This window comes from Mauremys reevesii, linkage group 27, assembly GCF_016161935.1.
Source record: "Mauremys reevesii isolate NIE-2019 linkage group 27, ASM1616193v1, whole genome shotgun sequence".
Taxonomy (NCBI): Eukaryota; Metazoa; Chordata; order Testudines; family Geoemydidae; genus Mauremys; species Mauremys reevesii.
The window spans coordinates 7506669-7521917 of record NC_052649.1 but is presented as its reverse complement, the minus strand read 5'-3'; the positions used below and the strand labels follow the sequence as shown (position 1 = coordinate 7521917).

At 38.7% G+C, this 15249-nt stretch overlaps 1 protein-coding gene and 2 long non-coding RNA genes across 4 annotated transcripts in view; 1 reads left to right on the top strand and 2 right to left on the bottom strand.

The window, feature by feature from the left end:
• Positions 1-10267, top strand: KRT222 (keratin 222). Its single transcript, XM_039516699.1, has 6 exons — positions 1-120; positions 2367-2495; positions 3687-3907; positions 5360-5436; positions 6354-6462; positions 10022-10267. Exons 1-6 carry the CDS (start codon positions 25-27, stop codon positions 10233-10235), a joined length of 846 nt encoding a protein of 281 aa, XP_039372633.1. The 5' UTR covers positions 1-24; the 3' UTR covers positions 10236-10267.
• Positions 1-15249, bottom strand: part of LOC120392156 — a 103345-nt gene that overhangs the window by 87950 nt on the left and 146 nt on the right. Inside the window, exon 1 of one of the 2 annotated variants that reach the window (XR_005591608.1) lies at positions 12134-12640. The exons of the other annotated variant lie outside the window; for it this stretch is intronic. This is a non-coding gene — a long non-coding RNA (uncharacterized LOC120392156). Of the gene's footprint in view, positions 1-12133; positions 12641-15249 lie in introns of those variants that run through there. 2 annotated transcript variants of the gene reach the window in all.
• LOC120392157 lies at positions 12818-13965 on the bottom strand. The gene is made up of 3 exons (XR_005591609.1): positions 13783-13965; positions 13109-13223; positions 12818-12968 (listed from the first exon to the last, which is right to left on the bottom strand). It is a non-coding gene; the product is annotated as an uncharacterized LOC120392157 (long non-coding RNA).

The following is a 15249-nucleotide window of genomic DNA, read 5'->3' as shown; positions in this document are numbered from 1 at the left end:
GTCAAGGTGGAGGATGGGAGCAGAATGGAACTGTCCCAGCTCCTCAATGAGATCAGGGCAAACTATGAAATGCTCATCACCAGAAATCAGATAGAGACCGTCCTCTCAACAAGAACCCAGGTAATGAGAATAAGGAGACAATCTATGTCTACCAAATTCAGCCTCAACCTCTTTGAGGTACAGTATTTCCTTTTCAATGCAGCATATTACTGGATAAGGGATTTAGAATTTACTGCAGTATGACTAGACCTAGAAGCTAAAAAAAATGTGTTATGCTTAGGTTATGAAACTCACTCTAAAGGAATGCTCTGTAATGAATCTGGATGTTTGTCTGTACATACAAGACAGTTATATTGTTGTGACTAAAAAAACACGATGACATATACAATAACACGGTACCCTCTAGCCTCATTTAGAGTTCTCCCTCAGGAGGAAAACATCTTGAATATCATGTAGAGATGACGTAAAGAAGCCATTTATAAAGAGGATTTACAATTTTGAGCACATATGTTATGGAAAACTTTACCTTCTCAGGACAGATTTTCTATTGTTTTCATAAAACTATGCCATACTTGTCTGCAATGTTTATATTACTTGTTCTCTGTGTCATATGTTTAAAGGTTATAAATACCCTATTATAAATTCACACACAACACATCTCTTCAGAACAACAATGTTACAATAATGTGACAAATCTGGCTACAACCATCAAATGCCAAGAAATCCACACTGAAATTTGGGTCTTATATCACCCTGTTGTACTTCAATATTGCAGAAATTCTGAATACTGAGAGATTTACTCACCATAGGCCTGATTCCCCAGTACACTCTGACTGCTTTGTGCCACTCTGAAGATGGAAAGCAGCCCATAAACACAGTTTAACTGTCTTATTAAGCCAACTTTACATTTTCTTTGCACTAGGGCAGCGCAAAGCGGTCAAAGTGTACTGAGAAATCTGGCCTCACGTGTTGCAATACTTAGGTAGAGAACAGAGTTCAACGTGAAGTGTGAATTACATGGCTTTTGTTACTGTCATGGTGGATTGATAACATTAAAAACACATTAACATTTTAAAGACAAAATATTAGTTCTTCTTTTACTCTCCTGCCAAGACCTGAATTCAAGAATTTTTCTCCTCAGTAAAAGCTGATGGTAAAACAGTAAAGTTCGCGAACCTATGGTAAATCAGTAAAGTACGCGAAGGAAAATGTTCTGCTTCAGGTGTTTGTGATGTCACCACAGAAATGTGAAAGAAACCCTAATTATCATTATCGTAATAAACACTACGTAAGTACTGAGCATTATTCCTACTAGAGTGCATGGAAGAAACTGACCTGAAATGACCATTTTAAAGTCATGTCATATACCCCATAATTACAGCTACTGTCAAGCTGCTTCACAATCTAATTTATGTAACATATCAAATAGTGGAATAAGACCTGAAATAAGAATTGCAACTTCACTGACTTCAGTGAAGCTAGGCCTATTTAGTACAGGGCTGGATTTGGTCATAATACAGTTGGTAAGCCAATACTGGTTCAGCATTACAACCAAGAGTGTCTAAAGTGCAGGAGTGTTCTAAACATCTGGTTTAGGTTCTCTAATACAGTGGTCTCCAAAGTGGGGTGTGCAAGAGGATCCTTGGGAGTGCTGTTGGTTTTTTCCCCCCTTCGGCAGTTTGAGCAGAGTCCAAGCGGCTTTTTTTTTCTTTTTCTTTTTTGCTTTGGCAAAAATGGTAGAGCCGGAGCAGCAGGGTGGGGCGTGCTCAAAATTTTTTACTGCTAGGGGTGCGCGATCAAAAAAGTTTGAAGACCACTGCTCTAATAGGTTAGCCCGACCATCCCTATCCTATACTTTTTTGCACCTAAGATAATACAAGTCTCAAAATTATTAATAAAATATTTCAATGAGTTCTTCATTTTTTCTCTACTATATGATTGTTCAATCCATGCCAATGTATCTGACCCCGATACAGTTAATCAACTGAGATTTTGTACAGAATATGTCCAAGCTGTGTCTGTTTCTGTGAATATTTCTGTTAAGATAGTAGAGACAAAAAGTAATCTGTTTTCTTAAGCCTCTTTCGTAGAGGTGCAGCACTTACTAAAGATGCAGCAAAGTATTTTCCGGTAGAGGTTGCAATACAAGAGGTTCCTCGGAGTTTACAATATTCTGATAATGACAGTTTAGCTTTTCATTACAACCTTGAACAAATATATTCAGTTGCCACACAAAAAAATTAACCTAAAAAGCCTGTTTTAAGAGAAGCAGATAAGGTTTTTTTCAAAACTAAATTTATTTTATGTTCATTCTTTTAAAATATTTTTTATTTGTAACACTGTTACCTTGTTTATATTTTCTGTAGCTAGAAGAAGCTACAAGTGAAAGGATGGATAAAGATGAAGCAGCTTTAAAGGCAGCCAGAGCAGAGCTCACTGAAGCCAGGCGACAATGGCATCATATGCAAATTGAAATTGAATCTCTCCAGGCTGTGGTAAGCATGGTCAAAAATTTATATTATCAACTTCCTGAAAAAAAGAACCATTTCTTCTTCTGACATGCAATATCCCATAGTTCAATAGGCACATCAATGACACCCAACAGATGATGGAAACACAGCAAGAACAGAAATGCATAGTGGCTTTGCCTTGGGCCTTTATCTCTTCCTCTTGGTCATTCATTGCCAGAAAATCTCCCAGTCCATTATCAATGCTTAAGAATATGACATATTTTGATTCAGAATCTATAATTCTGCATATACTGCTATTATGTTTACTTTTTTACTCCTGCCAATCAGTACCCACGGATTTCAAGAATTCTTCCACAGTATCCCCATATCAATTTGCTAATAAATATCCTGCCTCACTGATTCATTCAAATCATGTTTATTTTAATTCTTTGGAACTAGGGCTCTGAGTCAGCAAAACAATTAATCATATACTTTAAGTTAAGCATGTACGTAAATGTTTTGTTGAATCACAGTTTTAGGTCTATAATGGTGCTGAAAACAATTCTGTCCATCTATCCTACTGCTCTGACTGACTACATTAGGGAACTTTAGAAAACAATCCTTCTCCCACTGCTATCACCAGTTCATCCACTCCGGTAGGAGATCTAGTGTAGATTAGTTTCTGGCAGCTTCCAGTGTCACACCAAAAGAGACTCGTGTACACCAGCCCTCCCACTGGTGTAGATAAAGTGGTGGTAGCACTGATGGGAATTTTTCCTAAAATTCACTACTGATGACAAAGCCTAGGAATTACACTATTTTTAACACGATTTCAGGGAGATCCACTACTGACAACAGATGTCAGATATTAGTCAATTTCCCTATTGCAGACACAGTTTGTAACTTGATGATGATGACTTTGCAACACTGTGAATTCCTGTGACTATTAGAAAACACATGATTCTGGACAGGTGGGTGAAATTACTCATAAAAACTGACTGATTTCATCACATAGTAGAAGGCTACAATTTTTGTGTGTGAGCTTCTAATTGATTTTTATATGATTACAGATCTTACTGAAAATTAAATGCAAAAAGCCACCAGTTTAAGTTTCTTATCAAAAGGTGTTATAAAGGTGGATTATTATTACAGTTCCTAAAGATTATTTAGCAAATAAATTGAAAAGTAAATTTAAAAATATGTTTTCTGAACCTTAATATTGGATTTATTTGCCAGGAAAGAGGTTTGGAAAGTTGTCTGCATGCCACAGAGCAGCAGTACCAGATGCAACTGCAGAATTTACAAGCTGAGATTGAAGGTTTAGAGAAGGAGCTAGAGCAAGTGAGGAGAGGTATTGAGAAACAACTTCAAGAGCATGAAATACTACTGAACACTAAGATGAGGCTGGAGCAGGAGATAGCAACGTATCGCAGTTTGCTGGAGAAAGAGGAAAACAGGTATTTTACAGACTGGAGAAAGTGTATTTGCTTTTATATTATCTTTTAGAACTTCTGTTTGCAGTACTTTTCAGAGTTGCAATCACATTAATGCCGCCATTAAATATAGCAGTAAATCCGTCATGAAAGGATTTTTCATTTTGACTTGTGCAAAGTTCTATACAGGTATATTTAAAATCTCAAATTAATATGTTAAATTATTGTATGAACCATTTCCATGCCATTAAAATATCTTATCTTACAAAGGCAGTGCTTATTTTTTCTGATTTTCCATGTTTTTGTTTAGAAAAATTATGGGTTTTGTTTTTTAAAGTAAAGTTCATTATTTAACCAATATTTAAAGGCAGTTTGGCCCCCACAGTAGGAAATATTTAGGACTCACCAACCCTCACTGAAAAGAAAAAAGGATAGTACAGTGTGTGTGTGTGTGTATGCGTGTGTAAACCTGATGTTTGCTTCAGTACAGTTTTAACCTAATTATACATAATGGACCTGATTCACCACAGTGTTACACCATTTTTATTTCAATTGAGTTACACCAGCATCAAACTGGAGTAAAATATATTGATCAAAACCCATAAAACAAATTCTGCTGTAATAATTCAACACAGATTTCGCTTTAAAGTTTTAAAGAGAGAAAAGTTAAATAATTCTAATTCCAAAGCTACTAGTTTAAACAGTTTCTCATTTTCCCACATACACTGTACTGCTCATACATTAGCATTGTCACCTTTAAGCCTTCCCATGCTTTGAATATGTGAATTCCCTGAAGATAAATTAGATAAATTTCATCTGGAAAATCTCAGGTATAGTGCAAATCAAAGGCAGGATTTGGGTTTTGCACATCTGAGTATCTGTTAACAAAATTCTATTAAATATCGAAATATTGGTAGGGTTCACATGTTAAAGAATAAGGGTCCCATCCTCCCTTAAATAGGGATAACCTCAATAGGTGACATGAAACTCTACTATTTTTGCAAGTGAAAGTGTTTCTTAGGAATACTTTTGGGTGGGTGGGAATTTTGAATCCTCGGCCCCATGCAGAAGAAGCTAGAGGGTTTCACTCCCGGAACCTCACAGGCAAAAATGTTTGCACATTAGAGCCCCAAGTGAGGGAACTGATTTGGCATTTTTTCAATATATTACTATTTTATAATTATGTAAAAATATACATAGCTCATTATGAATAAAATAAAAGAAAAATATTAAGGAAAGGTCTTTCTGGCAGAATTCAAAATTACTGAAAACCTTTCAGGAAAGAATGATGGAATACAAATACAAATTTTCAACATTCTTTAGTCCTACAATCAAAATAAGGTGTGACTACAATAAATCTCTATCTGAATCCCATTGTCATTATTTCTACATATTTTCCCCTCAGTTGCTCATCATTCAAGTTTTTGATTAAAATAACAATATTATTACATTTTTGTAATATTTTCATTTTTTCAGGTTTCATTGTTCTACACATGATAGAAAAGATGACAGAAAACCTACCACCAGCAAGACAGCTTCTATCCCACTTTCAAGTGAGTTTTTAAGACAAGGGAACATTCCTAAAATAAAACCACAATAGTTTCTCAGTTCTTAATGTTGCCTAGCTGAATTTCCTAAACAGGAGCTACAAAAGGCTATTAGTGTTGTGATGGACCACATGCTTCCTTCTCATTGATAAAGCCAAAGGAGAGTAAAACTTGTACCCCAAACTCCAGGAGTTAAAACTTTACTGAGTTAAAGTATATTGATGTATGCTGTGCATCAGATTTCTTACAGTAAATTATAGAAAAACATAGCTGATTCTATAAGGAGTCCAGTGGCACCTTAAAGACAATCAGATTTATTTGGGCATAAGCTTTCATGAGTAAAAAATCCACTTTTTCAGATGCATAGCTGATTGTGTATTTGACTAATGCATAGCTAGGAAAGAACTATTTCCGATTTCTTATCTCACATCTATTGTCACATATTCCAGTCCACAGTATCTTTAAAAAACAATTAAATGCTTAATTTTGTTTAGTAAAATAAACAATTTAGAGCTAAATGCTGCTCAGGCCAGAATGGAGAAGATGGCCAGAGACATGGCCTGGTGTATCATCCTCCACTGGAATTTTGTTTGCCAGGGCTGAATTCAGCTGGGTGAGTTAGGAGGGCATGCAGAGAAACACACATATTTTCTTCTGAAAGGGGGTAGTATGGGCCCAAAGCTAGCACATACTGCTGACCACAACATATATTCCAGATAGGGGGCGTATCTGGTAACTGAGCTAAGTGACAGACTATAGTCCCTTAAGGAGATGGTACACAAGCTGGCATACTAGCTAGGATTGCCTCCTACTAGTCTCTGGAACATTATAAAGAGATCTTTTCCTGATGGTTGTACAAGGAGTGAAGGCTCCCTAGGAGGGCTCAGAAGAAATATCTAGTATATTTGCATTTTCCTTTACAGCTGGTGCCGTAAAGAAGCATGAAGATGAAAAGGTGGAAAACCTGACAAAGCAAGCAATCTTAAATGGAAGCATTGTGAAGGAAAGTGCTGAAGCTCATGGCACTATACAGTAAGACAAACATAAATTTAACAAAATAATAATTATATATGTGTGTTCTATACATTTAAATTAAACCTCTCTGATCTATACTCTGTATTCCTGGTAGCATCCTCCAGTTAGCAAGGATGCAACTATAAGATCAGTGTAGACAGCATCTCCACTAATAAGTGGTGCTGTATCATTATTTTAGTGCTAAGTTGTTGCCTTGTTTGGAGAGCATGCTCTTGGATCTGAACAAGGGAGGAGAAAGGGGAGGGGAAGTTTTTAGTTCTGCCTGTGTATACTGGAGTTGTTGCCCGCAGTGTCCCAATAAATCCTTTGATTTCTATAAGCGAGTATTACAACTGGTGGCAGTAGCTTCAAGATGGCAAAAGCACTTTGGCCTGAGAATAAATGTATTGGTCATGCAGGCGAGACTGGAATCTGTGAGTATTTTGAGTTATTGCTCTCTGTAAATGAGTGGATTGATGAGAAAGAAGTACAGTACTTAGAAGTGTTTCTGGATGGTGATGCCAAAGCCTTTTGCTAGCACCTTCCTAGTGCAAATCATAGATCTTACAAAAAGTTACATAGACATTTATACACTGCTGGGGAGGGGGTTGGCTCTTTTGAAGTACCGGAAGGAATGACAAGCCAGGAGGCGTCAGGATGGTGGAACTCCTGCATAGTTATTTGTGGGGATCAAGGAGATTGTTCAATAGGGCTTTCCCTGCACCACCCTGTCCAGAACATGACTTGAGTGAAGCAGAATGTGCTGCGCCAAATCTGGAACAGACAATGCAGAGAGGGGCCTATGCCCAGTGGCAAGTCATGAGAGAATCCTGTGTGAAAAGACAGTTTATAAACAGTTTAATAGGGGAACTTCATAAACTGCTGGGGAAGGAAGATAACACACTAGATAATGCTATGGACCAGATTATATATAGAGTTACAAATGTGGAAGCAGAAATTGGGTTTCCTTAAAAGTATCAGCTGTTAATGCCCAGACTCATAGTGACTTCTTTATGCCAGATGCAGCACTTCACTAAATAATTTGCTTGTGAGATGGCTAAAATGCTGGAGGAGGCATGGGTGCAAGCTATTCTCAGCAAAGAGTCCTGTGGCACCTTATAGACTAACAGACGTTTTGGAGCATGAGCTTTCGTGGGTGAATACCCACTTCGTCGGATACAAAGTGGGTATTCACCCATCCAAAACGTCTGTTAGTCCATAAGGTGCCACAGGACTCTTTGCTGCTTTTACAGATCCAGACTAACACGGCTACCCCTCTGATACTAGCTATTCTCAGGTGTCTCATGGGTTACATGAGACAGCAGACCAGATGACATTTGCAGGCAAAGTGGAGGAAAAGGCTACTGGAGTCAAATTGCCCAAGCACAGAAAGGAGAGAAGGCATGGCTACACAACTGGAAAAAGCAGCCTGGAAAAAATTCCAAATTTATACCTTTTAGGGGGGAACTTTACACAATAATTAAGAAAATAAATGATTTATTCTTGCTGTTACAAAAAGCAAGAGCTCACCCCTTTCTAGTGTATCAAGAACTGGTGCACAGATTAATTGAAAGAAAGGTGAGGACAAACACTTAGGATATTCAATAATCATCTCAAAGGGATACAGAAGGATTTGGAAGAATTCCAGCAGGTTCCTATAGCCATGGGAGACCAGTCATGGAGGAGGAATTGTCAGGGTGTCTTCAGAACCTCAACACACTGTAGTCTTCAACAGGTGTTGTCCACAACAGATAAGCCTAACATGGAGGACATGAACCCTGCACTCACTGATAATCTAGAACCAACTATGAATGAAGACTCAAGAGAGCAGACCAACACGGAAATCTGTGTGGATGGCAAACTACCTGGATTCCTAGGAGTTACTATAATCAAACTTTTGTTACTGTTTTTAAATTCTTATTTAACCAGCAGGGGGAAAGTTGTAATTATCAAGACCGCACTTCCACCAGTAAGTGATGCTGTATCTCTCTCTAACTACTAAATTGTCTTGTTTTGATATTATGTTGTTGGATCTGATCAGGGTGGGGCATGTAGGAAGTTTTTACCCTGCCCTTGCGCGCTGGAATTGTTACTTGCAGCATCCCAATAAATGCTTTGATTTCTATAAGCAACTATTACACCACACAGAATAGCAATGGCTACTCTTCAAGTTGTACTGCACTGCACAATTTTTTATTAATTCTAGTATCTGATTCCCTTCCAATATTGTGTCAATTAGTAACCTTAATAATAAAAAATAAGGTAATGCAATACTTCAGTAAATGCTGCAGAGTGCTAAATAATTATTATTTAAATCAACAAAATTGCTGTCTACCTTCTGCTTGCACAAGGCTAAAAATGTGATTTTTAAGGGTTTCCATGTACTTCCACGGTGTGGAATCCAAATAGATTATTTTCAGAATCACACCCTTTGGGTGAAATCCTGGTGTCATTGAAGTCAATGACAAAACTCCCATTTACATCAGTGGGGCCCAGATTTCACTGTTTATGTGTTATCAGTTGAGGAATACTTACATAAATCTGCAGTAGAGTACTTAAAGGATATATAAAGACATACCATCTTCAAGTGACTTTCTACATTTTTAATATGAAACAGAATAGAATAAAATTATATTTTATCTAGCCAATGTTAAAAGCATTTTAAGACCTAAGAACTGTGAACTATACTATCTTACTACTAAAAAAACCCCAGGTATTTTACTACCCTTATACGTTATTTTTTCATATTATATTCTTGTGTTTTTCATATTGGCCCCTTCCCTACTTTCATTATGAACTACAGATGCATGATAAATTTGCTAGGTCTCCTTGTTGTTAATTAAAGCAATTATTAAGTATTATTTACCTTAACTTGCTTTACTAATATAGGACGGCATTGTTGTTGTTGTTTTTGCACTTCCTTTTTTTCATTAATATTTAATGAAAACTGGGCCAACTGTGTAACTAACATTTAATTACAATTACTCATTGAAATCATTAGAGCCGGATCCTGAAATCCTTATTTATGTAAGTAATCCATACTCGTACCAACAGTCTGATGGACTTAAATGGGACTACTTGCTTAAGTAAAGGTTTACTCATGTGAGTGAAGGCTCTAGAATCAGGTTCTCAGCTACTATGTACTTAATTCTATCTTTACACTAAAAGTAGGCTCAAGTTCTGAAGTCTGCATCTGGATTTCTAACCCTCCTTATTTTGAATGCATTTAGATCCAGGGACTTGGTTCTGCCCATTACAGATACAGAGATAACTGCACGACTCAGATCTGGGTTTGGATTTCAAATAATCTTCCCACTAAAACCCTGGGGATGTTTAGACTCATGGTTTTGATCCATTTCTATTTTTCTACAATAAGTAGATATATAATGAAGTCTAACTCTTTAGTCCATATTTCTTGAGAATGTAGCTGTGAAAAAAGAACTCTGAAATCTTTGCATTTACTAAAATTATCTCCATATCCCATTACATAATTTTTCATCACATTTTAAAGGCATACTTTGAAGATGTGTATTACTGTGTCTTCAGGATCACATTTACATTTCCTTTATTGTTTCAGGACAGAAAAAGTGGATGAAGTTATTAAAGAATGGGAAGGATCTTTCTTTAAGGACAATCCTCATTTAAGGAAAAAGTCTGTTTCTTTGCGCTTTGATCTCCACCTAGCAGCAACAGATGATGGATGTTTACAGACTAAACAAAATAACCTACCTGACATTGAAGTCAGGCTGGTAATGAGGAGGTCTTGCAGTATTCCATCTATCAAACCTTAACCTGCAGCAAACTAACTCAAGGGTCATTTATGATGGGCTTTGGAAATAAATAACGTTAAGACAGATCTAGATGGACCACATGGCTTCCCCTCATCTTGTCACAACTATGAAATGTTACTAAGTATATGCTTTAATAAATATATGAATAATGTCAGATTCTCTTAAATGAAAGAGTGCAGGGTAAAGGTGTTATATTTCAAGAAACCTAACTCCTATTAATTTTTTTACTCTTTATTTTCTCATTTGTTTTTTCCAAAAACCTTGCTTTGCTTTGTAGAATTTTGTCAAATATTTAAGAACTGACCTATACCTTTATACTTTACATTACTTTTCTAACAAAGAATCTGTTTTCTCTTTTCAGTTAATGAAAACTGAACATTTTATTTTCGTAGTTCTTCAATATAAAAGTCATAATGTATCCTTGTATCACAACACAAAAGTATCATACTGGGTGGTATACATCTAAAACCATTTTTTTAACTGACAAAAGGTAAATGCATACAAAGTCTTAAGTATGTAAACTATTACAAATAATTACAAATAAATTTTCCTTTAAAAGGAAATTGCTAATATTTTTTAAATGTATCTGAGAAAGTAACCCATCCAAAATAGTCTGTTTTCTCCTGTGAATCCCTGCACACATTCCTTAAGACCAGTTTTACAAGGAAATAACATTGAGCGATATCATGTCATTGATTTTTAAAGGAGAATTCTCCTTTAAAATCAATGCAGGGTTTTATTTTAAAACTGAAGGTCTGATATAGGCCATTTGAGCTTACTACATTTATAGTTTTCCCATTAACTGCCTCTCTGAGTTCTAGTGAAATATAGAGGGTGAAATCTGGACTGCTCTGTAGTCAATAGGAGATTTGCAACTGACTTCACTGGGGCCAGGATTTTACCTGATGTGAAATACAAAATACTAGGCCTAGTCCCCAAGCCCTCCATGCATGATGTTTCATGATTTCAATGGAAGTTCCACACATAGAAGTCTTGTAGGATCAGCCCCAATATCTTACTAGAAATATCCACAGGCTCTATGAATACAGTAGAACCTCAAAGTTACAAACTGACCAGTCAACGACACACCTCATTTCGAACTGAAAGTACACAATCAGGCAGCAGTGTTAAATGTAAACTATGGAAAAAATAAAAAGAAATTAAAAAAAAAGATTTGACAAGGTAAGGATCGTGTTTCTATGCTTATTTCATTTAAATTAAGATAGTTAAAAGCAGCATTTTTCTTCTGTATAGTAAACTTTCAAAGCTGCATTAAGTCAGTCGTAAGTTTTTGGAAGAACAGCCATAATGTTTTGTTCCGAGTTACAAACATTTCATAGTTACGAATAACCTCCATTCCTGAGGTGTTCATCACTCTGAGGTTCCACTGTATTGGCATTATATAAATATCAAATGAAAAATCCTAGAACTGCTTTTCCCTCCTGACTAATACATCTGTATTATCAGCTGAGCAATAAATAAAATAGTTCCTTGAAGCTGTTAAAAATGTAGCCATCCCACAATTCTAAAAATAGTTATTTCCATACATTTCCAGTTGTTACAGTAAGTGTTTAATTAAAGTAATTTATATAAAATCCTCTTTAAAAAGTAATTTATGCTACTGTCTTACAGTATATGGCACATCATTATTATGCCTGGGCTTATTTACTGTATATTTAATTAAATTAACCAAATAAGGACTACAAATTGAAGTCACAAATTTTATTATACCTTTTATGGTATCTTCCACTGCTAATTCAAAGCAGCATGGGCAAACCTCAACTACATTAGATAGCTTTCTTTCCACGGGAAAACAGAAATACAAATTTATACAAACATTTTCTTTAATAGACTGTGAAACTAGGTTTAAACAACATATATGTTTAGGTAAGACTGACCGTTTATTTATGAAGAATAATTAAGGTGTTGACCTTCCAAACTCTAATTGAAGTTCATGGGAGCTGCAAGCATTCAGTATCTCTGAAATGCATCCAGTATCTCTGTTTTCTGCTGTTTCACATTAGCATGTCAAAATTTTATTCAGGTGTCAGCAATTGCCCTATTACCTATGGCATGCAAAACAGATACTGGCACTGCAAATTTAATCACTATTTAGTTAACTGCTTCTAAATTGTATTAATGTAAAAAACAATGCATTTATATTGTAGGCCATTGTTCTATATCTACTGTACTAAGCCAACTAATTAACATTAACCTTGACAGTCAAATATTGATCTAGTCATGTTAATACTTGAGTACTTGGCATCCTGAATGTAATAGACTGTTCTAGTAATTCCACTATGCAGCTTTTGTGTGTTTATAATATATATCTTTTACAATACTTGGATTTAAACTAAGTTAAAACTGCTTTAAGACACTTTGAACAGGGATATGAATTTACCAAAGTAAATGATACCACTGCTATAAAGAATAATAAAATTTAACCTGAAACTGCATATTATGTGATTTTGACATGCACTTACACACACACACACACACACACACACACACACACACACACACACAAAACTACAGGTGCTCCAGCATTGCAACCCATGCCTGCTATAGATCTTCTCTACAAATATTATGATCCAGGTTTCCTATGGATCTTCTCATATCACATGGCGGGGCGGGGTATATTGCCTGGTATATCATCATTTATTTATTATTGACTATTAGTATTTGGGTATGCCAGTGACCCTGACCAGGACTGGAGCCCCACTGTGCCAGGCCCTGCACAAATACAGAATAGAAAACAGAAGAGTTTACAATCTAAAAGACAACACAAACAGAATAGACAAACAGCAAATAAGTATTAGAAGTCTAGACTGACATATATGACAGAAAAACTATTTAGGCACATGGATACTCACAAAAAAAGTTTGCACAGGAACATAGGAATTGCCACACCAGATCAGAGCAATCATTCAGGATCCTGTATCTGACAATGGTCTGTACCAGATGCATCATAGGAAGGTGCTAGAATCCCTGCAATGGGCAATTATGGAATGACCTTGCCCATAAGGAAAATTTCATTTTAACCATCTATCATTTGGCATATGCCATGAAACATGATATTCTCTGTATTTTTTATCCTGTCTAATGCAACTATGACTGTTCTCACTACCCATATAAACTGCATGCATTGTACTGCTGAACACGTCTGGCCTAAGCTTACATTAAAATGTGTATATTATCTAAAAAGAAAAAATGAATATAGGTCTGTCTGAGTTGTTCTAATCCAGAAGGTAGGATTTATTGGCTGTCAATCTGTGGCTCTGACCACTAGGCTATAGCATTCTCTTGTACTGGAGTGTGCCTGTGGTTTTGCTACTGCCTGTGTGTAGCAGGTAAACTACTCTCCGCATTTTGGGAATTCTTTAAGTGGCTATAACGTGTTACTAATACACTGTGCACTGTGCATGAGATGAATCTTGCAGTTGTAACCAGGGCCGGCTTTAGGCCGATTTGCCTGATTCCCGGGAATCAGGCCCTGTGCCTAAGAGGGCCCCACACCTTCGGTGCCTTTTTAACTTTTTTTACTTACCCCGGCTGCGGTCTGCTCTGGGGTCTTCCGTGGCCCCGCTCCCCTGACCAAAGCGCCGGCTGGAGCTCTGGCTGGACCACGGCAAGCCCCGCGGCCCCGGCTGGAGCTCCGACCGGAGCACGGCAAGCCCTACCCTGCAGCCCTGCTACCCCAGGGCTCTGGGGGCTATTTAAAGGTCCTCTGCTGCCCCCCCTGCCTGCAGCCAGCTCTGCACCCTGTGCCCACAGCCAACCCCTGCCAAACCCCCTGCCCTGTCTCCAGCCAACCCCTGCCACACACCCCTGCAGCCCTGCCCAAAGCCAGCCAGCCCCACACACCTCTGCCTGCACTGCACGCCCTGCCCGCACCCAGCCCTGCACCCCCCTGCCCTGTCTCCAGCCAACCCCTGCTGCACCCCCCTGCCTGAAGCCAGCCAGTCCCGCACTCCTCTGTCTCCAGCCCTGCCAACCCCTGCAGCACCCCCCTGTGGCCCTGCCTGAAGCCAGCCCGCCCCACACTCCCGTCTCCAGCCAGCCCTGCACCCCTTGCCCTGCCTGCAGCCAGATCCTACCTCCACTCAGCCCCTGCCCTGCCTCCAGCCAGCCCCATGTCCACTGCTGCCCTGCAGTTCCCAGGGCAGTAACCCTGCACACCTGCTTCAATGAGGGGGGCAGGGAGCAGCTGGGACTCACATATGTGCACACCCCCAGGGAGTGGTGGGGACCCACACATGTGAAACGGCTGTCATTAATAACCAGTCAACAGCATATATGATGCAATGTACATAATATATAATTGTATCATTTATATAGCTATGGAAAGCAAATAGTACAAATTAGAAATTTTTTTTTTTTTTTTTTAACTTTTTTTTTAGTCCCCTCCCCCCCACCAAAATGTAAATGTTGGGCCCCCACACTTAAAGCCGGCCCTGCCCCAGGGACCAGGCGGCAGCAAGTCCTGAGCAGGAGCCCAGATGGTTTCGTTGTGCGGCCGAAACTGCAGCTGGTTGCAAGACGGGAGGGTTTCGCAATGTGTCGTCACAGGTGCACCCCTTGGGCTATAAAACCACCATACGCTAGTACCATCCGCTGTAGCCTCTCATACCAATAACCCTGTGTGTGGCCCAGGGACACCTCCTATTATAATCATAACCCTGTGTGGTGATGCAGTAACAGAGGCCTGTACGGCAGAGCTGTAGTGCCTGCAGACGCTGTGTCCTGAGAGCGAAGGGCGGGCTGACAGGACCCTAGGAAGGGTGACACCCAGGGGCAGCGCTAGCAGGCGGGAAAAGGCGCCCGGCCCAACCCAATTCGCTGCCTTCTCCTCAGGCGACGGTTGCCGGCCTACAAGGCGGGAGGCGCGAGACTAACCGCCGCGAGAAAGAAAAAGGCGCCAAACCCAGCTGCTCCTCCCCCACCCCTCCCTGAGGCACGAGACGAACGTCAAAACCGAGAGGGACCAACGTTCCAAACACCCCCTTCCCTCCCA

Excerpts from the sequence above, each read along its gene's own strand:
- KRT222 (XM_039516699.1), top strand. The coding sequence starts at position 25 with ATGGAACTGTCCCAGCTCCTCAATGAGATCAGGGCAAACTATGAAATG. Across the intron at positions 2,496-3,686 it reads TTGAATCTCTCCAGGCTGTG|GAAAGAGGTTTGGAAAGTTG; the intron begins GTAAGCATGGTC and ends TTTATTTGCCAG. Across the intron at positions 5,437-6,353 it reads AGCTTCTATCCCACTTTCAA|CTGGTGCCGTAAAGAAGCAT; the intron begins GTGAGTTTTTAA and ends TTTCCTTTACAG.